The sequence below is a fragment of the Nicotiana tabacum genome, chromosome 1 (assembly GCF_000715075.1).
Source record: "Nicotiana tabacum cultivar K326 chromosome 1, ASM71507v2, whole genome shotgun sequence".
Taxonomy (NCBI): domain Eukaryota; kingdom Viridiplantae; phylum Streptophyta; class Magnoliopsida; order Solanales; family Solanaceae; genus Nicotiana; species Nicotiana tabacum.
Window position 1 is genome coordinate 72,563,512 of NC_134080.1, and position 25,121 is coordinate 72,588,632.

Consider the following 25,121-nt stretch of genomic DNA (forward strand, 5'->3'; position numbering starts at 1 on the left):
TAAGTTATCCTTAAAAAAAGTTTATTTTGATATTTTCATTTTGAGATTAATAATTAGAGTTTATTATGACGAGATAAAAAATATCTTTATTTTAAGGAATTTAAAGGACCAAAACTGCTTAAGCATATATTTTACGGATAAGGGTAAAAAATACCCCTCTACTATTCGAAAATGTCCACTTATACCTGACATTATACTATTGGTCCACCATAGCCACCAACGTCATAAAACTGGTGCAACAATACCCCTCTGCCATTAGGACCCACCACCATGACAAAATTATCCTACATGGCATGACATATCGCTGAGGTGGATACCATGTGGCATGCCACCTCATTGCACCTATCCTATTTTATTCCATCTCCTACTTTTTTTCCCATCACCACCTCCCTCTTCACCCAACCACCAACATAACCTCCTCCTTCACCAAGAACCTATTCTTTCACCACCAACAAACCACTAGTCTTGACCATCATCAAACAACCATTCTTTCATCAAAAATCAAATTGAATTGAAAATTTTAATTTTTTGATCTCTCTATATAAATGCTAAACTACATCAGAGAGCATGGGAAGAGAATAGTATATTGGAATTTCTTTATTCAACTTTTTCTGCCTTAAAATCTAGTTTAAAACAAAACGCTTGATTCGGTTTTACATCTCACATTAGAGGCTCATATATAGGTACTGAATTCTGTTTTTACTTTTCAGCAATACCTACTCCATTTTGGTCAAACTTAAGCAAGCAAAAAAGCTGTTGGTTTAGAATTCCTCTCGTTTCACTTCTTCTTTACTTACATCCTCATCGAACAAGGTAAACATAGGTCATCTTAGTTAAACTGAATGTGACAAACCAATATATGAAAACATTAGGACCAAGAAAACATGAAATAAAATTAACCCATTTAATTTCATTCATCATACTAAAAATATGACAATATCTGTATATACTGTTGGGTTAGACGATATTCTCCTAAAAGAATAGAAGAAGACCTACAAGTTTAGATAATAAAATGATATTGTTGGAGTTATTGGCCTATGGAAGAGACCTACATGTTAATGACCATCAATTAACTTAAGCACATACTTATACAAAAGGAAATATACAACAGAGGAACAATATTTGCTTGTGAAATCATCTAAATATCTTTAAGCATAAATCCCCAAAGAAAACCTGCTTCCAAAAACTTCATCCATATCTCCAGAGTCTCCCGTACTTAGTTCAAACATGTATATGACTTCATTGATTGTTAATTAACTATTGCAAATTAATTAATGAGACTATTACTGTAACAAATAGAAAATAAACCAGAAATGAGATTCGTTCGAATCAATATACTCCAATTCACTTTCCACATTGTCTACTTACGGCCCCTGATTTGAAGGGAATAGGTGCAAGAGAAGAAGTAGGGGAGGGAGTCAAATGGGATAGGTGTGATGAGGTGGCATGCTATGTGGCATCCAACTTAGTGATATATCAAGCCATGTGGGATAATTTTGCCATGGTGGAGGGTTCTAACAATATAGGGGTGTTTTTGCATCAGTTTTATAACGTCGGGGCTATGGTGGACTACTAGTATAACGGAGGATATAAGTGAACATTTTCGAATAGTAGAGGGACATATTTGACCATTTCCCGTATATCTGGAGGACACTTTGAATCTACCCAAACATAAGGGATCCTTTTTGTTATCTTCTTGGTTTGAAAACAACATCTTCTTTCGGCAGCACCTGGTGAGATCGCGATCGTAAGATCTTTGGACAATTCCGAATCGAAGGGTTCGAAATTAAAAATCAAAAGTCGATGTTGCTTTAGACGCAATGTTGGCTAATCTCAAAAAATAGCGCACAACTGGAGCTCTTCCTACAATCGATCATCCACTACAGAGCTTTTGTGTGGAGAAGAGAAGCATACGATGTCGTTTAGCTCCTCCGTGTCATCTGCACAGTCTCTGTCTATGTTCGCCAAACCTTTCGAATCATCTAAGCCTTTAACGCCTCGTATCTCTGCTTCTGCCGATGTCCCTGACTTTCTCTCTGCCGATTGGTAACCATCTTAATCTCTCTCTTGTTTGCTCTTGAATACTTTGTATTAATTGAATTCTTCCTCTGAAAATGCTATTAAGTTTACTAGGAATTGAACTCTGGATTTTGATTATTGAATTGATATTTTTACCAGTTGTATAGTTTTAGTGGTGTTCGTGTGTAATAAAAAAGCAAATTGTCCTAAAGTTCCCAGTCACCACAGTCCCACAAATTTGAGGTCATCTACCTAGTTCAACTGAAATAATAATTTCTTGGGCTGCTTTCAAAAACTTATATTCATTAGACAGTTCAGTTTTATGCGTAATGCTTCCACCATCGCCCTAACTTATCATCAACAAAACAAGTACCTAGTCCCAATCTCAAAATAGTTACGCTCGGTTGTATGAGTTCTCTATGTCCATTCCGCTCCGTTTGGCCAATTTAACTCCAATCCTCGTTGTTCAATATTATATCTTTCTAAACAAACTGAGAGTTTTGTAGAATTATAGGTTTTTTAACTGTAGTCTCTAACCTATTGTTGATGACATGCTTTGGGTCCTTGGTGTAACATTGTATAATAATATAATTCCTTTATCCAAGGATTTGTTGCCTCCTATTTCTATAGAATGTGATTGTGAAGCAGCAATTGCTATTACCAAGAAAAAATCTTGTAACTATAAAAGTAGACATGAAATTGAGACATGACATTGTTAGACAACTACTAAGAAATGGAATAATTTCCATCGACTGTGTGCAGTCAGAAGTACCTTTTGGTTGATCCTCTAACCAAACCTATGGGAAGAAATTAATTCTTCAAACCTCAAGAGAAATGGGATTAAGGCCAACAAGATGGTAACCCGAACTTATGTGACTGGCGATCCCATGAAGTAGGTTCATATGAGTAATAATAAGTCAATGGTGACACTAAAGCACTAAAAGATCAGTGCTTGACGGCTACTAATTGAGATGATGAGTTACAATTCTTAATGAAACTATATTCCTTAAGGATGATGTATTATTAGCACTATGCACTTGACAAATTCACTTATATGAGAGTGGAGCGGGACCGCTCTTATAAGATTTTGGCCCAAGTCTCTAGAGCTCTCATGAATGTTCGGGCACACACATGGGGTCACAATATGATTGATAAATCTTTGATTTACAATAAGAATTGTTGGTTCATGAAATATTATATTTCTATGAATAATTTTTGTCATATTTTATCGGTCTAACTTTGGTTTGTAGTCCAAAAGATATCAAACAAATATTTGGACCATACAAATTCAGCAAATCTTATCCTTTGATTCCAAAATCTTTTGAAATATGTGGGAATTTTTACAAATATAAGATTAACTTATAGATATTTCAAAAGAATACTTTAACAAGTAGCTACTAGACAAATGGCATGCTTAGAGATTTTTTACAGACATGTGCCTACTCACCTTCATTTAACCCTGACATTTGGCATGGTAAGTGACAAATGTCTTGTCAATTGACTTGCAACATGAAAAGTGATGATTAGACTGATTATTTGTGTGTAGTAATGATGAAGTGATAATGGAATGTATATAGCAGTATGTAGTTGCGTCTAGACATGAGACTTGTCATGTTGTAAATCAAGCGACAAGACACTTGTCACTTACCATGCCAAGTTCACGGTTAAATTAAAATAAGACACTTGTTCATAAAACATCTCTAAGCATGTCATTTGTCCTATCACTAACTACTTGTTAAAATATTCTTTTAAAATGTTTATAATTTAATCTTATATTGCCAAGATAACCCGACTACAAAAAGACTCCAGGTAGACATCGTACCTTATGTAAGTGTACCAACAGGTTAAGCCTTAATTTCAAAGTCGGTATCGCCCATATAGATCATTTACTTCCATCATGTTTTGTATTGCTAAGTTCACGTATATTCCAAGAGATTGGGCCAAGTGTGTGAAAATTATTTTTGATTAATCGTGAGACTTGAAGCAAGGTCTCTCCATTGCTCTCATACCATGTTTAAACTGTTAGCAAGATTTTACCTTTATTTACTTAAACTATGTCTTCAACAATCCATAGTTGGGGAATTTCAATTGTAACTCTTTCCAACTATGCATTATCTGTTGTAGGCTTGAATCCCGTAGGAAAAAGCCATTTGGTCCAAGATTAAGTGTAAGTTTCTAGCACTTGAAGGCATATCATAAGAGTTTCTGCTTGCTTGCTTACGCATCAATTTACTTTATGGTTTTGCAATAGTTTAGTGCAGATGAAGCAGTTCACCACCAGCTTGATGCATTGAAATACAATGACCAGCCTCATCAAGATTATGGAGTTGAAGTCATGTACAGAGTAATATCTAAAACTCCTTTCTCTAACAGTCTGATAACTTCGCATAAAGTTGAAGCTGGCAGTTTAATCCTTGACTTCTTGTGATAGTTTGCTGGATTTGATCCCTTTCAAAGGTCTACCTACTTCGGGCGCTTTTTTGACTTGGGTCAGGTCAGTAATGTAACTTTTTTGGGTCATTTCTTTTTCTGGCTTTTTTCATTTGGACTTCAATTTTTTTGCTTTCTTCCTTAATCGTTATGAATGCTCAAAGAGTAAGCTGCCTGTCGATCCTTGTTCTCTTTAGGTCAGGGTACTTGACCATAATTCCTGCACCAGAGGCAGCAACTAGAAAATACTTGCATTTATTCTATGATGATTAAAGAAAAAGGCTAATATATGCTAATACATATCTTTACTTGATTGGGGTACTGCCATGCAGTTTGAACGATTCAGGCGAATTTTTCATCATTCGACTTATCGGGTGTTGCTTGGCCATCAGGAGAGGGAGATTTTGAGCAGTTTGCATGTAAATGAGGTTCGTCAGGTTTCACATGGTTGTTACCGAATGTTTGGGAAAGAGCAATGATAAGCTTAAGAGTTGTCTAATTTCTACTATGCTCTCGTGTAGAATTTGTATAAGCAGCGTATCTGGGTCCGAGGTACTCGACCTGAGGAAGAAGAAATCTTCCAATTCACCATGGTTCAGGTTTGTTGTTTCTTCCTCGCGTCCTCGTTCAGAGCTGAATCAATATTTCTTAAACTGCTTTTCCCTTTAGATTTTTCATTTCAATTATTACTACGAAAATAAGCTGAAAATGTTGGTTTATGTTTAGTCAACAATGGCATGCTGAAAATGTTGGTTTATGTTTAGTCAACAATGGCATGCCAATTGGAAGAGTTGGTGGAAAGAGTTGGTGTGGATGCTAGGAGGAAGCTTCCTCCTTTGATGTCACCCATGACATCAAGAGGAGGTAGTTTGATGTCACCAATGACATCAAGAGGAGGTCTTTACCTCTATAAATAGATGCACTCCTTCACTTGTAGAAATCATCCCAAAATAATACAATACATTGTAGTGAGTAGAGAGTTAAGAGAGAAATTCTCTTAAGTGTAATTGGGAAATCTCCCTTCCTTTGTTAATATTAAAAAGGGCAATTGTTCTCTGGTGGACGTAGGATTATTTTGATCCGAACCACGTTAAATCTTGAGTTCTTTCTTTTACGTTTCCGCTAACAATTGGTATCAGAGTGACAGGATTCTTTAACGATCCAAGGAGAAAGAACAAGCAAATATGAGTTCCATGAAGTTTGAAATTGATAGATTCAATGGACGCAACAACTTCAATATCTGGAAGATCCAGATGATGGCGTTACTGCGGAGGGAAGGTTCAATCCATGCTATTGACGGAAAGTATCCTACGGATATATCAGCTCCCGACAAGGAGAAGATTGAAGGGGATGCATTGAGTGCAATCCAACTATCCCTTGCACCTAACGTGCTTTGTGAAGTGAGTACGGGTACCGAAGAGACGGCCAAACAGTTGTGGGAAAAGCTAGAAGGGCTATACCAAGACCGATCAGTGACAACAAGAATGTTGTTACAACGGCGTCTTCACACATTTAAGATGGGGTCAGGTACTTCGTTACAAGATCATTTAGATGCGTTTAATAAACTTGTCATGGACTTACAGATTGCAGGAATTAAAAGGGAGGAGGAGACGCTTGCATGTGCTTTGCTATTTTCATTGACTTCAGGATATCGTGATATTAAGAATTCAATGATGTATAGCAAAGAGCCTATCAAGCTTGAGCAAGTGCGGCAGGCACTTAACTCTAGTGATGTGCGGAGGCACATTGAAGGAGATAGAGATGACCAGGCAAGTGGCCTCTTTGTAAGAGGCCGGACTAGCCAACAGGGAAAGACCAAATCAAAGCACAGATCAAAGTCTCGTGTGAACAAGAAGAATACAGAGTGTTGGGGTTGTGGCAAGAAGGGGCACTTTGAACGAGATTGCCCAATGTCAAAGTCCAAGGAAAAGGCGAGTGCATCTACAGTTGAACAGGTACATAATTTTGATAATGATTATGTACTAACAACATCGTGTAATAATAATAGTAGTTATGAAAACAAATGGGTGTTAGACTCTGCTTGTACTCTGCATATGACGTTCCGAAAAGACTGGTTTAGCAGCTACGAGAAAAGTGGAGGAACCGTAGTAATGGGCAATAATGCAACTTGTGCAATAGTTGGCATTGGCTCAGTTCGGGTTCGCTGCCATGATGGAATCGTGAGGACTATTACACAAGTCCGTCATGTTCCTGATCTGAAGAAGAATTTGATCTCCTTGGGTACTCTGGATGAACAAGGCTACAGGTACATGAGCGAAGCAGGAACTATGAAGGTGACTAAAGGTTCTTTAGTCATGCTGAAAGGCAAGCTGGAGAACGGCCTTTACACATTGGCCGGAAGCACCATTGTTGGCTCTGCAAATGCATCTACAGTGCAGTTATCTAATGATGACAAGGCAAGACTATGGCACATGAGACTAGGTCATATGAGCGCACGTGGACTGGAGATGTTGAGCAATCGTAAACTTTTGGAAGGTGAGAAGATCAGCACGCTTGACTTCTGTGAGCACTGCGTTCTAGGGAAGCAGAAGAAGGTCAGCTTCAGCACTGGCAAACACAAGACAAGAGGAGTGCTAGACTACATCCATTCAGATTTATAGGGTCCTTCTAAACTTCCATCGAAGGGCGGAAAGAGGTATCTTCTCATTTTTATTGATGATTTCTCACGAAAGGTTTGGGTGTATTTTTTGAAGGCAAAAAGTGATGCTTTCGAAGCATTTAAAGAGTGGAAGATTTTGGTTGAAAATCAAATGGAGCGGAAAATCAAGTATCTTCGCACAGACAATGGCTTGGAGTTTTGCAATGAAGAGTTTAATGAATTCTGCAAGGTTCATGGGATCTCAAGACATAGGACTGTCAGGCATACCCCACAGCAGAATGGAGTTGCCGAGAGAATGAACAGAACTCTTCTTGAAAAGGCTCGTTGTATGCTCCTACAAGCCAAAGATGTCCAAAGTATTTTGGGCTGAAGCAGTTCACACTGCTGCTCATATTGTCAATCGATCTCCAGCATCGGCAATTGACTTTAAGACTCCGAATGAGGTATGGTCAGGTGAACCCTCTAACTATTCATACTTACGAGTATTTGGGTGTCCAGCTTATTATCACGTTAATGAAGGAAAGCTTGAACCAAGGGCTAAGAAGGCCATATTCGTAGGGTATGTGGATGGAGTAAAAGGGTACAAACTTTGGTGTTTGTCTTTACTCAAATTTATAGTTAGTAGAGATGTCACCTTCGATGAATCCTCTATACTTGATCCCCGTAAAGTTTCCGTGGAGTTTTCAGGAAACAAGAACAACGAGCAGGTGGAGCTTCCGGTGGAGCTTGCCAAGGAAAAGGATCAAGAGACTCAGGTTAAAGATGAGTCAGAAGATGTAGGCGTTGAAGAACTTGCTGTCAATGAACCATACACAATTGCGAAGGGGAGGGAGAAGAGGCAGACACGAGAACCGGAACGCCTTATAAATCAAGCAAACTTGATTGCATATGCGTTCGTAGCTGCACAAGAAGAGATTAAAGATCTGGAGCCCTCCTCGTATATTGAAGCAACTTCTTGCAAGGATGTCGCACAATGGCGGTTAGCCATGACTGAAGAGATGGAGTCTCTTCACAAGAATCAGACATGGGTCTTAGTGAAAAGACAAAAGGGGAAGAGGACAGTTGGATGCAAGTGGGTCTACCGAAAGAAAGAGGGAATTCCTGAAGTGGAAGATGCTAGGTTCAAGGCGAGATTGGTTGCAAAAGGTTTCAGCCAAAAGGAGGGAATTGACTACAATGAGATTTTCTCTCCGGTCGTGAAGCATAGCTCAATTCGCGTGCTACTAGCATTGGTTGCACAATTTGACTTGGAGCTTCAACAGCTTGATGTCAAAACTGCTTTCTTACACGGTGATCTAGAAGAGACAATCTATATGGATCAACCTGAAGGTTTCCTAGCTGAGGGAAAAGAAGATCACGTATGCCAACTAAAGAAGTCTTTGTATGGTTTGAAGCAATCCCCTAGACAGTGGTACAAGAGGTTTGATGCATTCATGACTACACATGAATTCTCAAGGAGTGCATTTGATAGTTGTGTGTATCACAAGAAGATGTCTGGTAACTCAATGATTTATTTACTGTTGTATGTTGATGATATGCTTATTGCTGCTAACAACATTACAGAGATAAATGCTTTGAAGAAACTATTGAGTAAGGAATTTGACATGAAGGATTTAGGAGCTGCAAAGAAAATCCTTGGTATGGAGATTTCAAGAGAAGACGATGTTGTACATCTTTCTCAGAAGAGGTATATTGAAAGGGTTCTCGAAAGATTCAATATGCAAACGTGCAAGCCTTGCAGTTGGTAGTATTATGTATGCTATGGTATGCACACGTCCAGATATTGTTCAATCTATAAGTGTGGTAAGTAGATACATGTCCAACCCAGGAAAGAGGCATTGGGAAGCTGTCAAGTGGATATTGAGATATCTCAAAGGAGCTTCTGGTGTTGGTCTTACCTTTCGAAAAAGTGGTACAGGTATTTCAATTCTCGGTTATGTGGATTCTGACTATGCAGGAGATCTTGACAGAAGAAGGTCCACAACTGGATACATTTTTACCCTCGTTGGCAGTGCCGTCAGTTGGAAGTCGACTTTGCAGTCGATTGTCGCTTTGTCTACGACAGAAGCAGAATACATGGCAGCAGCGGAGGCGGTAAAGGAAGCTATCTGGTTGAAAAGTTTAGTAGCGGAATTGAGTTTGGTTCAGCTGAAATCAACTCTTAGATGTGATAGTCAGAGTGCTATTCATCTAATGAAAAATCAGAGATTTCATGAGCGCACTAAACACATTGATGTCAGATTTCATTTTATTCGAGATGTTATTGATGAGGGAACTATCAAGGTCGTGAAGGTTATCACAGACGATAATGCTGCAGACATGTTGACCAAGATAGTCCCGCTCGCTAAGTTTGCACACTGCAAGGACTTGGCGGGGGTGTGCATCAACTGATGCAACTCCGAAGAGAACAGTTGCTAGGTGGAGGTGGTATGTTCAACAATGGTTTGATTCTTCTTGTTTCTTACAACGGGGTTGCCCAGTAAGCTTAGAAGTTTTGGCCAGAGTTGTTCACACGCTCGAAACGCAAACCAAGGTAGAGATTGAAAATGTTGGTTTATGTTTAGTCAACAATGGCATGCCAATTGGAAGAGTTGGTGTGGATGCTAGGAGGAAGCTTCCTCCTTTGATGTCACCCATGACATCAAGAGGAGGTAGTTTGATGTCACCAATGACATCAAGAGGAGGTCTTTACCTCTATAAATAAATGCACTCCTTCACTTGTAGAAATCATCCCAAAATAATACAATACATTGTAGTGAGTAGAGAGTTAAGAGAGAAATTCTCTTAAGTGTAATTGGGAAATCTCCCCTTCCTTTGTTAATATTAAAAAGGGCAATTGTTCTCTGGTGGACGTAGGATTATTTTGATCCGAACCACGTTAAATCTTGTGTTCTTTCTTTTACGTTTCCGCTAACATAAGCATATGGTGGAAGCTGGAGTACTGGGAGACTAATATAGAGTGTGGTTATATAGTTTATAATTCTCCATTTATGTCTACAGTTAATTTCAATGCTTCCAAGATAGTAGAAACATATGCTGCTATCTAGGTGATGTATATTGGACCAAACAAAATAAAAAGAGACTGCAACTTTAACAAGAGAACAGCTGTTTTGCTTGTGGAGAACGTAGTTATTTGAATTTAACTTATTTAAATTGAAGGCTATATTATCCTGGTTCCTCCTTTGCCTTGACATAGCATGTAAAATGAGTGTGACATGTACATAGTAGGCACTGCATACTGGATTCCTTATAACTGAAGATGAATATGTAATCATACCCGAGTCCACATACATAGACTAAATGTTGCATCGAACTGTATTTGTAATTATCTACCATTAAATGCTATGGAGACACCAAGCACAACCTACGGAAACCAGGAGTAGTGGAGCAAGTCTTGCAAACTCGTTTGCTTGTATTTTTGTATAGTTTTGTTGCCTTGTCGGCATTTCCGAATATTTAGTCCAGAGATTTCATAGTCTGTTTTCTGAGTAGCTTTTGGGCAATTCATCAAATTCTTTATGAATGAAAATGAAATTTTAATTTCCTTATATTTTCATAGAGGTGAAACTAGAGATTGATCTTTGTTGTTTAGGCAAGAAAATTGGGAAAATGACACTATATAGCCGCTCTCAAAATAATAGTCGAAAAAATGTATATTTTTTGTATGTATATACATTCTGTATGTTAAATACAATAATTATATAAATTTTATATACTTTTTCGGCTACCAAATGTAAATAGTTTCTGGTGCGGGCTAAAAGTGAAAAAAACCCAAAAAAATTCTTTGCTCAAATCCCTGCCTCCTGAATTCTACATCTTCCTCTAGCTTGCACCTTATAGAGACCAAAATGCATTGGCCCGCCTTCACTTACCATTATTACCTCAATTATGTATCTTCTGCCAACAATTAATAAAGGAGGAATGTCTTGCATTGCCTTTTGTAAGGCAGAAATATAGGATCAACCTTGCATTCCATCTCTATTATTCTCTACCAATAGACCAAAGCCATGGGGGGCATGTTATCTACACTTAATATTTTCTTTTTAGTTCTGGTTTCCTTGGGATTTTCACTTTTTTTTTTAAAATTCATTTCGTTCGAAGAAGAAAATAAACATGACTTGTGATTTACAGTGTGTTGGTGGTTCTTGGGATGGCTACTGGCTGACAGAATCTTTGCTTCCCGATGGAGATGCTTTCTCTGGTGGTGTGGCTTACTGAAGTGGTATCTGCAGTAGCGCCAGAAGTCAATACGTTTCCAGTATACAAATAAGAGTAATATACAGTGTGATATATAGTGTAGTTGCTTACCATCACTGCTGGCTCAAGACTGGCCAATCATGTAAATAGAAACCTGTACATTTGATATAATGAAACAAATAGATGTTGCCTCTGATGAAGTATCAAACACCAGTATTTCACCACTTATTGCGCTTTTATTAGTCACTGACAACAGGCTAAGTCGTGTCACGTATCAGCATCCCTTTCTTCCCCATCCACCACGAGGATTGAAACGACACAAAAATCCAGACCGTAAAGAAGGGCTCGAGGTGGCAGTTGGGAAAGTCAAGCTGATCGAGTTTTTTCGTTCAAGCGAAGGTCCAGAAGAAGAATGAAACAGGATTCGAACCTGCAATCTTCAGGTCATGAGCCTGATGAGTTGACCAATTCCTCTACCCCGCATTCTCTTTTTTGAGAGAAAAAACCTGAATTTGTTGAGGAAGATCAGTTGTAGAGGAAAACCTATAGTTAAACTGAGAATTGCAGTTGAAGTTTGCTAAAGAGTACCACTTTGTTGTTTTCCCTAATTGTATAGACGATTTTGAAATGGCCAGCCGAGAATTTGGATGAAATGAAGCTCCACCATGAGTTTAGGTATGGGTAATTTTAGGGGCTTCTTTATTTTCATTGAAGCAATCAACAATGATTTTGGAGTCAATTGCGAGTTTACGAGCTTGATAAATGTAGAGCGCATCTAGAAGAATAGAATTAGTAATTGTCCAAGATGATCTGATGTCAAGAAGTTGGTCTCACCTTCGTCCGGGGACTCGAACGGGGTATTTTGTGCTTGCCCTAGTGAGAGTCTCTTACATTCTCTCTTCAGACAGATAGACAAATAGGCAATCCGATAGATAGATTATGGCTTCCTCACTATCAGCAAGTTCCCACGGGCGATGAATTGCTTCCGACTTCTTCATTCGGTTTGCGCATGAATGATCCACTTGTCGTTGCTGACGTGATCATCTCTAAAAGATATGCCTCAATCTGTGACAGATCAACTATAGGGTTTGTAGCAATAACATATAGTGAAAATTTTCTTTTAGTGGGAGTAGCTATATTCTAGCAAGCATTCCAGCGAAACGATCCTTTGACAATGGGCTCCGCCCAACACTGAGACTGACTTTATATGGAGAGAGGAAAATCAGCTAAAAAAGCCCGTTGTGAATCGAATATTGGATAGGCTAAGCTAGGCGTAGCTCGCTCTTTCTGAATGGAGTCCAAGCTTGAATGCCCGTTCAATTTCTTATCGATTCCCAACCAGCTTTGAGAATAAATGACTCACTACGTTTCTTTTTTCATATCTCCCCGTCCTCCTGATGAGATGTGAAGTCAGAGCACCGCCCTGTCAAGGTGGAAGCTGCGGGTTCGAGCCCCGTCAGTCCCGACGGATTCAATAAATATATCAATTCATCTCTCCATGTTCTGTGAAAAGGGGGACATGGAGCATAATTTCGCTAGATCTACCGCATCTTTATAGGCTTCTCCCCCTACTCCGTTTTGCTGCAAATCTTCCAAAAGGTGTTCAAGAAAGGCGATATTGTTGCTTTCCCATGTAAAGCTTTGGAAGCTTCCATAACTTTTTGGGCACTCTCATTAGGCATCAAGGCTCCGAATTCCGGTCGTCAAATTCTCACAATATCCGCACATAGTCCTGGTTGGAAGACAGGCGGCATCCTATGAGGCAGATTCGTTCCCCCAAAGATGATGATTGCTGGGATGAGAGGGTGAACACTAAAATAGTAGTCACCAAATTTGACTATTTTTTTTATGAAGGCGAATTGATAAGACTAGTCATTGCACTAGTAGCGTCTACGAGCCTCCCGCTTTCGGTACCATCTCTTTTTCTATCAGCCAAGCTGCCCTGTCAACCCTTTGCGGCGCTTGCCCCTTGCTTTCGCACCTGGTCTAGTATCTCTTAGGTTGATATTCAGTAGCTCTAGTAGCAGCAGAGGGAGTACCAAAGGTGCGCTCAGCCCGGTAACTAGGAAATCGGTTTGCCCTTGAATTGAAGTGATGATTTAGATTTTAAATTACTCTTTACCAAGGGAAGATAGCGTGGATCAGGTGTCCTCTTAGATGTTCCAAACCACCATCTTGGACTGCCCTTTAGCGTTGTTGCTAAAGCAAACAGCCAAAGCTTTCCTCTAAAAACATCTTTAATCATAACTTAATTTTCTTCAGGTAAGGAAATCAGTTAATAAATGTGTCTTCTTCGTTCCTTTATCCGCAATCCAGATTTAGTAATCTCCTCCTCGTGGACTCGATAATGAATCCTGGTTGAATAAGCAGCTTAACATTAGAACCAATCAATTGAGAGTCTCCTATACATTTCGAAACTTTCTAATTATCCTCAAACGCATAAGAAAAGGTAAAATCTTTGGGGGGTACTTTTGTTTATCCTTTAACTTTTCCCTTTCCTTCAATGTCACATAGAGTTCTTCCAAAGTCACTTCGACGTTCCCTTCCCAGATCAGCTTCAAGTATGACTAATGTAACATATGATGCCAGCCAAAGTATCTCTCTTCGGCCAATTAATTTGCCCAATTGACTCGTCAAAGAAGTTAGAAATATTTAGGCAGCAGTGGCAGTTGTCCGCCATAAAGCACCCATAGCCAAATTATATATTCACAAAATTGCGTATCAATTCTACAAAGAGCTGCGGAAGTTTATGCTGTGAGATATATAACTATATCATAATCAACAAAAGTGCTTCAAGATGGAACAATCTCTCCTGTTACCTATCTGCTTTCCCTCTCGGCTGAAAACTTTCTGCCTCATACATCAAACAGGATTTTAAGTACAACTATAAAGCAAAAACCGACTGCTTCTGTTTGCATGATATATCTATGAAGCTTTGTGCGGAGATACACATACCATTAAAGGGGTCAATCATGACTCAAACAATAACTAAATTCTGCCTTAAATGAACTGTCCTATATCTTTAACAATTAAACCACTTGTTGCACATTAAGATGATACAAAAAAGAGAGGCAGTCCAACAATCGTGGTATATTACCCCATAAATAACAAAGAGTAGAACCAGAAGGTTCAGAACCTCAAAACTATGTCGAGGCTCGACGAAATCTCAACCGAGGTAGCTCCCACGTATCATTTCTTTGTTTGAGAGAGAAACTTGGTTAGGACATAACAGTCTAGTGGGGTAATGTTTGTGTAATAGTTTTGGATGGTATCAGTAACCTCGAAGCCAAATTTCTTATAGAAGTTAATGGCATCTTCATTACTTGTCTGTACATGCAAGTAAATATCTTTGATATTCTGCTTTGTACAAAGATCAAGCACATGATTTAACAGCTTTGTACCTGCACAGTATATGAAACATGATGAATACATAAGAAGCAGTTCAATTATACTAAGGTATCAGGAGAAAGTGAACATCAATTGAATTCTCTGCAGCTACTCATAGAATAGTTCAATACCATTTCGTAAATCTCAGAGTTTACTTGCTGCATTTTAACAGAATTCAATGACTAAAAGAAAAGATACTGATACTTAAAAAAAAAAGGATTGAAAAAATGATATAAGTTGGGGGTTCTATCAAAACACAAATGTTCAGTGGTAAACGTGAAAGGAAAAGAGGAAAGTTTAGTGTTAATATTCACTCTGAACAAGGTGGGCAAGATAAGCTGATCACCTACCAATTCCTAGACCACGATATGGAGCTAAAACACCCAAAGTCATTATGTAAATACGAACAGCTCCACCTTCCTTCTTCTCAAGTCGACATGCAACTGAACCTACACAAATGTCACTATAATATGCTGCAGCAAAAAAATTAATCAAAACAGGTCAGACATTTGAAATATCAAAAATTATACAGAGGAAAGATGACACCGGACAGGGGAAACAGGTCACCTCCTTATGCTATAAGGAAACCCCCCCCCCCCCCATCCAACCACAAAAAAAAAAAAAAAAAAAATTAAAACAATAATCAAATGACAAATCAATATCTCTACCACTTGCAGAAAAAATTATCAAGTTGAACTTCGTATGTTCACTAAACATCCACACTACTTTCTCTATTGACCCATAAGGAAGAAGCATAATCCAATAATCTCACATGCTTCTTTTATTTCTCTCATTTAAGCAAACAATGTTCTTCAAGAACTTTTTAGGAAGTGGTAATTATACATTGTTATTTGCATTCTATAATAATCCTAACGAGGAGAAGAACTGCATCTTTAACTTGCCATTATTTCACATGAACAGCAGATCATGCTTCAAGCAACAATTATTACTGTACTTATTTATGTTAAATAAACATGCTCACTGGCATTTGTTAATTCATCTTTCTCCATTAAAGAGCATGTTTTGTTTACTATAGTACCAAAGCTTGAACAAGACCTAGTTACTGGAAACTTTAATAGAGAGTCAATCACACAATGCTCAAGAGCATCAGATCTTACTTTTAAGGTAAAAGTTCTCCATTTTGTAAAAAAAAACTGATTAAGTGAATTAAAAGGTCCATTGCAAGATAGCTCCCCACCAACTCCCCTGGAAATTTAAAGAAGAAGAAAAATAAGTACACTCCATAAGCAGATATTCACATAATATTTTTCAAATAAACTTTTATAGCAACTCTTTCAGGAAACCTAATATAAAATCTGATTTGTGAAATATAAGGTCTTTTTATTTTTGTACTTCACTACTTGAACAACAAGAAACACGATGGGCATTCCATAGCATGTCATGAACACTGCACTAAGGGGGAAGAGATGTCTGGAAAATATTAATATGATGTTGCAGCTGTATATGTATTCAGATAGGTTGAGATTTATGAGATTGCAACAATTTGGTGGTAAAGACATAGACAACTACATCAGATTTCAACCCACGCTAATCTAGCAAATGGAGAAGAGAAAGACCAAAGTATCAGCTATACAAAACCAAATGTATCAAGTATCAGGTGCCCTAACAGATATGACATACTAAAATGGTTCCTTTTTTCCTTAATATTTTGGAGATTTAAGTTTATCCAAATATTCCAGAGGGCAAAACTACAAAATCAAGCTAAAATTTCTGTTGGATTCTAATAGGATTCAGGAAAATTAGGAAATCGACTAGGTGCAAAAAGATAGCCTAGCAACCAGTGGTCAGGCATAGGGTAGTCGACTGCAGCAATCGACCATCTTGAGCAACAACAGAAAGAAGGACCACTTCCAATTTTGACCCGTCCTTTGTCCTTGGAGAGCCCTCTAACCACTTAAACCTAGAACTCGTGCAGGGTAAAGCTCCTTGCTACAAACCCCAGTTTTGTTCCCTTTTATGGAGCTAGACTTGAGTTGTTGCACCATATACACAACATTCTCTCTTCATTTGTCATCTTCCTCTCCCATCCTTTGTCTCCAGAATGTCCTCCATTTGCTTCTTGATTCCTTCACTTCCTACTTTGGTCATAGACTCAAAACCTGCTATTACTATTACTACTATTATTAGACTTTGATTGTGTCCCTATTCTTATAAATACTACACAATCCAGAAAAGAGGAAAAATAAGAGAGAAAGATTTCCCTGAACTTCTGACCTTCAACGTGCTTGTGACAAAGTGGAGCCAAATAGGTTTATCTTCTAAATTCTGCATTGAATCTATTTACCTTGACTTACTTGCCTTCATAAGCACCAACTGTGGATATTACTCTTACACTGTCTTTTCCAGGGACACTTATCGTTGCTTTTTTTATGGGGGTCCTAGTTACCGAAGCAAAGGCTTAGTGTTGGAAACTGGCATCAAAATAACAGCATGAAAAATTAAATTATAGAGTCCAAAACTTCAAGTTACTCATTTGAGCTTCTCCCTTGAAAACAGAACTGATTAGATTAATTTGATAGAATATACACAATACCTCATTTTGATGTAGCGGAGTGAATTGTGGTGCATGTCGTGCATCAGCTAGTTTCTTTGCTATGTAAGAGAAGTATGGCAAAGTTAGCTTCCAGGGTGGATCTTATGTATAGAGCTCCAAACTGATATAAATTTTATCCTCTCAATTGTATGTTAGCATGAATATCTTAAATCATAAACACAACTTAGAACCATCCATCAAGCCATAAAATAATACCAGTGCCAATAGAAACACATTGAAATAGCATCGACCCTCAAAACACCCAACACAACATCACCGCAACTACTACTAATCCAATACTAATATGAAATCCTAAACACTAACATTATTTACAAAAGATAGACTTCGGAAATTCTAGAAAACCCTAGATATGAAAACTAAAAATATAAGGAAAGCCCAGAAATGAAAACGAACCTAGCTTAGTGAAATCACCAGAGGCAAGGGCATCGGAGTAGTATTTATCTTTGTAACGAATAGGGAAGAGTGCAGTGTTGATCTTCCTTAGTTGCATCATGTTCTTGTCTCTTACATTGTCCAATGAGATGGACACTTCACGCCCCGCACCCATTTCTGTGTCGAGACCTGAGAGATTGATAGGCAGGCGCAAAAGGGTATGTGAATTGTGGGGCCTTTGAAGTTGAGGAAGAAAATGATATGGAAACAAAATGATGTCGTATTTATGTGGGAATTTGATGCTACCTCCGTTCCAATTTATACTGGGCTTATTTGACTGGGCAGGTAATTTAAAAGAAAATGACATATTTTAAGAAAAAATAAATACTTCTTGAATTTATGGTCCTAAAAAAGTCATAAAGGGGTCCAGAATATTTATATGGTTATAAAAGTTTCTCATTAATGATAGAATTAAAAATTTAAGTTAAATTGTTTTCAAATTTAGAAAATGGCCATTTTTTTTAGGAACGGAGGAGTAGTATTTTATTCTTGTGAGAGTGGAGTACAACTAGTGTTGCACATTGTATAACATGTAAGGCGCGTTTATTACTGTTACTTTGGGCTGGTCTTAAACTTCAATAAAAAATGTAAAAAAAAATCTAGTATTAAAGAACTCAAAATATTGGAGGGCCTACGGAGAAGTAGAGGTAGGCCAAAAAAGTATGGGAGTAATTTCAAAATTTTGAAAAGCCATGTGTCCTTTTATTTTTACTAGTGTCCTATTGTGATGACCCGGCCGGTCGTCTTAGGAATTAACACCTGAATCCCCTATTAACTACTTCCCCCTGTTTATTTCTGCTATTTTAGGTTGTCGGGACGTTCGGTTTTGGAGTTTCGGAGAGTTTTGGGACACTTAGTCCCTAAATGAGAGCTTAAGTGTTGGAAAGTTGACCGTAGTCGGAACGATGTAAAGACGGCCTCGGAATGGAAATTTGATGGTCCCGTTAGCTTCGTTGAGTGATTTCGGGTTGGGAGCGTGTTCGAAGTGTGTTTTGGAGGTTCGTAGCTAATTTAGGCTTGAAATGCCGAAAGTTGAATTTTTGAGGTTTTTCGGGTCGATAGTGAGATTTTGATCCGAGGTTCGGAATGGAATTTCGAGAGTTGTAGTAGCTCCTTCATGTCATTTGGGATGTGTGTGCAAAATTTCAGGTCATTCGGACGTAGTTTGGTTAGGCTTTTGATCAAAAGCGTATTTTGAGGCAATTTGGAGTTCTTAGGCTTAAATCCTTGATTAATTCGAGTTTCCGATGTTGTTTTAGGTGTTTTAAGGATTGGTACAAGTTGGAATAAAGTATTAGGTGATGTTGGTGCTTTTGGTTGAGGTCCCCGGGGCCTCGGGATGATTTCCGATGGTTGACGGAAAGATTTTGAAGTTAAGAGATTGCAAATTTTTGGTGGTACCTGTCATAACTGCACCTGCGGTTGGGGTTCCGCAGGTGCGGAGCCGTAGAAGCGGCGTGGAGACCGCTGAAGCGGATTCTTGACTTTTCCTTCAGATTCCGCAGATGCGGAAAAAAATGATCGCAGATGCGATCCTGGCCTTTTTAAATGGAAGTCGCAGATGCGACATAGGATCCACAGAAGCGGGACCGCAGATGTGGTCCCAAGGCCGCAAATACAGTAATTGCTGGGCAGAACATATAAATAGTTGCCTTTGCGAAATTTAGCTATTCTTCCACCATTTTCATCCGGGTTTGAAGCTTTTGATAGGGCTTTTTGAGGAAAACAAAGGGGAATCACTTGGAGCTAACGTTCTTGACTTTATAACTCGTTTTCATATGATTAAAGACCTAAATAATTGTGAGAAATTTGGAAAAAAGAGGTAATTATGGCTTGAGTTTAAGAGACCTTTAAATGAGGATTTGAGGGGTCATTTGGACTCCGATTTCAGTATTCTTGTTATGTATAGACTTGTAAGAGTACGAGGTTTCTGAAAATATAACTTTCACCCGATTCCGAGACGTGGACCTGAGGGGCATTTTGGTCATTTTACTTAATTTCACGTATTAGCTTTGAATTAAATCGTAGAATCAGTCACTTGAGGTGTTAGTTACAATATGCAATTGAATTGAATAGATTTGGGCCATTTGGAGTTGGATACTCGTGGCAAAAGCGTGGTTTCGGGTTGAGTTTGAGTTTGCTCGAGGTAAGTGGCTTGTCTAACCTTGTGTGGGAGACCTTCCTTGGGACGGACAAAGTCTCAATCTCCAATAGTGCACGACCCCACGCTCTACACCTGGCGTGTGTCTCACCTCAATATAGCACTACGATGTGAAATCCGGGGTTTCAAACCCTCAGAGCATCATTTACAATCATTACTCACCTCGAACCGGTGAAATCTCTATCTCGCGACACCTTTGCCCCTCAAATCGGCCTCCACGTGCGTCGAATCTATCCAAAATCAGAACAAATAGGTCACAATATGCTAAGAGAACCAAGCCCGAGCGAAAACAATCAAAAAATACCGAAAATCCCAAAATTAGCAAAACCCGAGCCCCTGGCCCACTTCTCAAAACTCAGAAATTTTTACATCATTAGATTCCTTATCTCCTCACGAGTTCATACATATCAAAAGTTCTCAAATCCGACCCCAAATGGTCCTTCAAATCCCAAATCAAAAGTTCAATTTCTCAAGCCCTAGTTCTTCAATTTTAGGCTTAGTTTTCATGATTTTCTACGTGAAATTCACATGATAATCGATTTTTTAGTCCAAGAATCTTACCTCCAGGTGATTCCCCTTGAATCCCTCTTCAATCCTCTTCAAAAATCTCTCAAAATGAGCAGCTATGGGTGAAAATAGACCCACATTCGCGATAAATGATGTCCTGAGGGTTTGAAACCCCGGATTGCACATCGTAGTGATATATTGAGGTGAGGCACACGCTTGATGATGAGCGTGGGGTCATGCACTATTGGGAATTATGACTTGGTCCGTCCCGATTGATGATTTTACTGCGTATTTGATTGAATACTTTTGCTATCATCATTATTTGGGCTGAATGCCATATTTGGGTCTAGTGCCAACTATTTGAACCCTTCGGGGATTTTTATTGATATTTCCTCATTGTTTTGACTTATACTTGAACTCAGTCACGTTATTTTCCACTGTTTTACTACTCAGCCACGTTTACTCAGTTTTAAGACTTAAATGATATTTTAAATGATGTTTGGGCTAAGAAACACTGTTTTACTATTGCCCGAGAGGCTTGTGGTGATTTTTGACTGAGTATGGCCGAGGGCCTATATTGGGAGGAACACTGATACTGATATGAGGCCGAGGGACTGAGATACATATATACGCCACGAGGTGGCTTGATTGATAAGAGGCCGAGGGCCTAGATTTGATGCCACGAGATGGCTTGATATTGCGCTTGGGCCGTAAGGGGCCCCTCCCAGAGTCTGCACACCCCAAGTGAGCGCGAGTACCCATTGTGATGTGAGATTAAGCCCGAGGGGCGGAGATTGTTGATACTGTGCCTGAGGGGCAAACTTCTATGTGTTTACTTTAATCTTAATTGTCTGTCAATTACCTGTTTAATTGTTGTAGAAGTATTTTATTCTACTTTTCATTGGTTTTATGCTTGCAAATTTCTTATTTAACTGCTTCATTATAGAATACCTTGTGTTTATGTGTTTTCTTACTTTCAGTCATTATTTATATTTATTACTCACTGGGTCGGAGTACTCACATTACTCTCAGCACCATGTGTGCAGATTCAGGCGTCGCTGGTTCCGCTCCCGAGTACTGATTCATTCTAGCTTCAGGCGGATCTTCGAGGAGTCTTTAGGTAGTCGTTGGCATCCGCAGCCTGGAGCTCCTCTCTATTTATTTCTTTTACGTTTCTAGCTCAATATTTGAAACTCTGTAGTTACATTTGAGGGTTTAGTATCATAGATGCTCGTGACTTGTGACACCCCAGTTTGGGCTGTGTCGGGTTGTACTTCCGCTAATAATTATCATTAAATAATGTATAGACTGCTTATGTAATGTTTAACTGCTTAAAAAGGTGAATTGTGTTAAATTGGCTGGCCTTGTCTTCACGAGAAGCGCCATCATGACCGGGTTCGGGGTTAGGGTCATGACAAGTACTCACATTACTCCCTCCACCACGTGTGCAGATTCAGGCATCGCTGGTTCCGCTCCCGAGTGTTGATTCATTCCAGCTTCAGGCGGATCTTCGAGGAGTCTTTAGGTAGTTGTTGGTGTTCGCAGCCTGGAGCTCCTCTTTATCTATTTCCTTTACGTTTCTAGCTCAGTATTTGAAACTCTGTAGTTACATTTGAGGATTTAGTATCATAGATGCTCGTGACTTGTGACACCCCGGTTAAGGTTGTGTCGGAATGGATTTCCACTTTGTTATCTCTATTTCCGCTAGCTATTGCTATTAAATCATGTTTAAACTATTTTTATGTTATTTAACTGCTTAAAAGGATGAGTTGTGTTAGATTGGCTGGCCTTGTATTCACGAGAGGCGCCATCACGACCGGGTTCGGGGTTAAGGTCGTGACAAGTTGGTATCAGAGCCTAGGTTACACAGGTCTCATGAGTCATGAGCAGGTTTAGTAGAGTCTCGCGGATCGGTATAGAGACGTCTGTGTTTATCCTCGAGAGGCTGCGGAACCTTTAGGAAAACTTCACATTCTTGAATTCTTATCATGCGTCCCTGATTTAGCTTGAAAAGTAATTCTTGAATTCCTTCCACGCGTTCGTATGCACACATGAGCGCTCATTATCAGATGTGCCTTGATGGCTTGTGATTCCCTGATCGAGGGGCGAGATGCGATCTCTGTGAGTTGATGCTGGGCCATTCTGGAGGACTTGAGGCCGGATCTTCGCCTATGGCTTGAGCACCGAGGTGCTGATTATGTTTGCAAGTGTCTTCGAACTGATGTGTTCGGTAGCGTCCCTATTAGTGGGAGTGACGGTTGTATGGCTATGTGATGAGTATGTTGTGACTGCGAGATGTATTCTTATGAATTGGAAGTGGAAGTGATGAGGAGGGTCTACTGGAGGATAGAAGAACTATTAGGTGCTTGATTTTCGTCTTGATTTGAGGTATAGACCCGAGTTATGGGTGTGCAAAGAGTCTTTCATGTGTCCTAGTTGGGAGTGAAGTAAATTTCATGTTGCGGTATGAGTTCAGACTCAGGAAGGCTAAGTGTTTGCATAATGTTTGTGATGGTGGAAGGTATACAGAAATGTTAATTGAAGACAAGGCAGGTGGGTTATCTCCTGCGAAGTGTTCCGAGGTTGTGTGACCCTCATGTGTCTTTTAGAAGGTCTTATGTGCAAGCAAAATATAAGTGTTGAAATTTGAATTTTGGGTCGCTTAAGAGAGTGGGCTTAACTGTTGCGAGAGTGAGTGCGAGATTTGGCAGAAGAGTTAAAATTCTAGATGATTTGTGTTTCACAAGCTTATAAAGTATTCGAGTTTAATCTCACTATGGTATTGTGGCATCGATAGAGTATAAGTGTTGTGAGTTATTGAGTGTATTTTGATCTATGGCTTCGAGCCAAGTGGGGAGTCTGTTGTTGATTAGTTGATTGCACGGTTAGGTGCTATGTTGGTTCCAGTTTGAGGCGTGCGGGTGAATCAGTTATGGCTTGCGAAAATTGAGACCGAGGATGGCTCGAGTAAAGGAAATTTTTGACAAAGGCCATATTATGCTTCATAGGGTATGAGAATCACGGAATGTATGGAGTTATTGTTAATAAAGGATGATCAGTGCATAGAGCAGGAAGTGGCTTGGTTGTATTGGGATGAGGTTGCATTCTGCAGTGTCTGAAGTGCTAATGAGGCATAGGTTGTTTGGTTCTTTTGATCGGGCTAATTGCGGTTTGAGGAGAGTGTATGACTTGCGAGAATGATTCTAATGTGTTCAAGATTCTACATATATCAATTGAGTAATCTAAAGTTGCATATGTGGTTAGAAGCTGAGTTTCATTGGAAGATGTCAAGACTTGTGGTATTTTCTATAAACTGTGGGATTCTATGTATCAATATCAGGAAGGTAAAGGTAACAGATTTAGATTCGTAGGGAGTCTCTTCAGAGAAAGTATTTTGGAATGTGGTGTTTTTGGGAATATTTAAGAGAGTATTTAGCGGCTTATGGGTTTTAGATAGTGTGGTTTTATGCTTGGGTCTCATGTGGTGAGCCTGGGTTGAGGAATTGTGGTGCTACGGCAAGAGGGAATATCAAGTTAAAGATGAATCAGCAGGAAACTCGGATAAATGATATAGCTTGGTAGTGGGTCGGATCGGTATAGTAAGGATATGATTAGCTCTTTGGATGCTTATGGGGTAATAAGTCTCTGCAGGTTTTTTGTGGCATTTCTTTTGGGGTTTTAGTGACATGCGTAGCTCGGTTGAGTTAGAAGGATCTAGTCCTGATGAGTTAGTGTTGTGCAAATGGAATGGGGGAAGTTCTTGGCTAGTGGAATGCATAGTTGCTTGCGGTTCGGAAGGGATACGAGTTCTCATGGTTATCCTAGGATGGTATGGGTTATGTGGTATGTTGTAAATGATTGAGAATTGCGTGTGTAAGGTTGTGGTTCGGTCCTGAAGAAAGGTCATAAAATTCTTAGACAACACGGGCAGTTTTAGATGATAGAGGAATGATCTTCAGATGATTAAGGAAATGGTATTGCTAATTGGAGTGATTTGACGAGGGTATATGCTTCAGGAAAGGCAATGTGGTTAAGTTGATGGTGCTTCGGTAGTATTGCGGCACTTTATTGTTAGATCGACTGCTGATAATCGGGTTTGCTTGGTGGCAAAGGGGGAAATCTAGAGTATCTTTCGCGGAATGATTGGGTATTTGAGGTGTGGTATGCGTTCGGACGGCGGAACTGGGATCAGGTATGATGATTCATTTGCTATATGGAGTTGGAGACTGGGAGTTCTCATGTTCAGGCTATGTTGTGGTTGTGGATCGCGTGTATCAGCACTATTTAGTGACTATCGGGGTTTGGAGACCCGAGCGGATTTTTTTGTGCTGAGTATGTTAGATTTTTGATGTGATATTAGGTTCGGACTGATTGTCTCCGTGTTGGGTTATTCTGGACTATTGCTCTATGGGCTATGCCGGATATGCCACGGATTGAGTGGCGAGGTGTGGCAGATTATGTCCTAGTAGAGTGGTTTTATATTTCGAAGACCCAATGGACGGCTGGGAAGGATTGTCTTTCTTATTTGGGCCTTCATGATGGATGTCAGTGTTGAGGCTCTACCATTGATTCAGTTCCGGTGGTGAGGGACTTTTCGGATGTGTTTTTTATGGTCGGGCATGTTGTCGGGCAAGGTTGTTGATTTCGGTACTGATTTGGTGTCAGGCACCGCATCGTATGTCACCGACAGAGTTATAGAGGTGGAAGGAGCAGCTTCAGGTTTCCTTGATAAGGAGTTCGTTGGCAGGCCAATGTGGATAAGTGTTCTATCTTGAGTCAGCTTGGTTGGCTCC

At 39.4% G+C, this 25,121-nt stretch overlaps 2 protein-coding genes and 1 long non-coding RNA gene across 7 annotated transcripts; 1 reads left to right on the plus strand and 2 right to left on the minus strand.

The window, feature by feature from the left end:
- The first annotated feature begins 1,687 nt into the window (after positions 1–1,687).
- On the plus strand, positions 1,688–21,512 carry LOC107791702 (retrovirus-related Pol polyprotein from transposon TNT 1-94-like). Of its 5 annotated transcripts, none has more exons than XR_012708606.1 (8): positions 1,688–2,046; positions 4,144–4,186; positions 4,271–4,363; positions 4,451–4,513; positions 4,782–4,877; positions 4,971–5,048; positions 5,597–6,404; positions 11,201–11,474. XR_012708606.1 is itself a non-coding variant. In XM_016613815.2 (7 exons), the coding sequence occupies exons 1-7, from the start codon at positions 1,916–1,918 to the stop codon at positions 21,417–21,419; spliced, it is 549 nt and encodes a 182-aa protein (XP_016469301.1). In that variant the 5' UTR covers positions 1,689–1,915; the 3' UTR covers positions 21,420–21,512. The 5 variants fall into 5 exon arrangements, 3 of the variants coding, with proteins under 3 accessions (XP_016469301.1, XP_016469300.1, XP_075107743.1); XR_012708607.1 differs by having other exon boundaries at positions 1,689–2,046; positions 5,589–6,404; XM_016613815.2 differs by lacking the exons at positions 5,597–6,404; positions 11,201–11,474 and adding an exon at positions 21,375–21,512 and having other exon boundaries at positions 1,689–2,046.
- Positions 14,156–17,865, minus strand: LOC107791703 (uncharacterized). Its single transcript, XM_016613816.2, has 3 exons — positions 17,622–17,865; positions 15,004–15,126; positions 14,156–14,667 (listed from the first exon to the last, which is right to left on the minus strand). The coding sequence occupies exons 1-3, from the start codon at positions 17,773–17,775 to the stop codon at positions 14,456–14,458; spliced, it is 489 nt and encodes a 162-aa protein (XP_016469302.1). The 5' UTR covers positions 17,776–17,865; the 3' UTR covers positions 14,156–14,455.
- LOC142180273 (uncharacterized) lies at positions 15,800–17,201 on the minus strand. Its single transcript, XR_012708596.1, has 2 exons — positions 16,889–17,201; positions 15,800–16,773 (listed from the first exon to the last, which is right to left on the minus strand). It is a non-coding gene; the product is annotated as an uncharacterized LOC142180273 (long non-coding RNA).
- Positions 21,513–25,121: the final 3,609 nt, after the last annotated feature.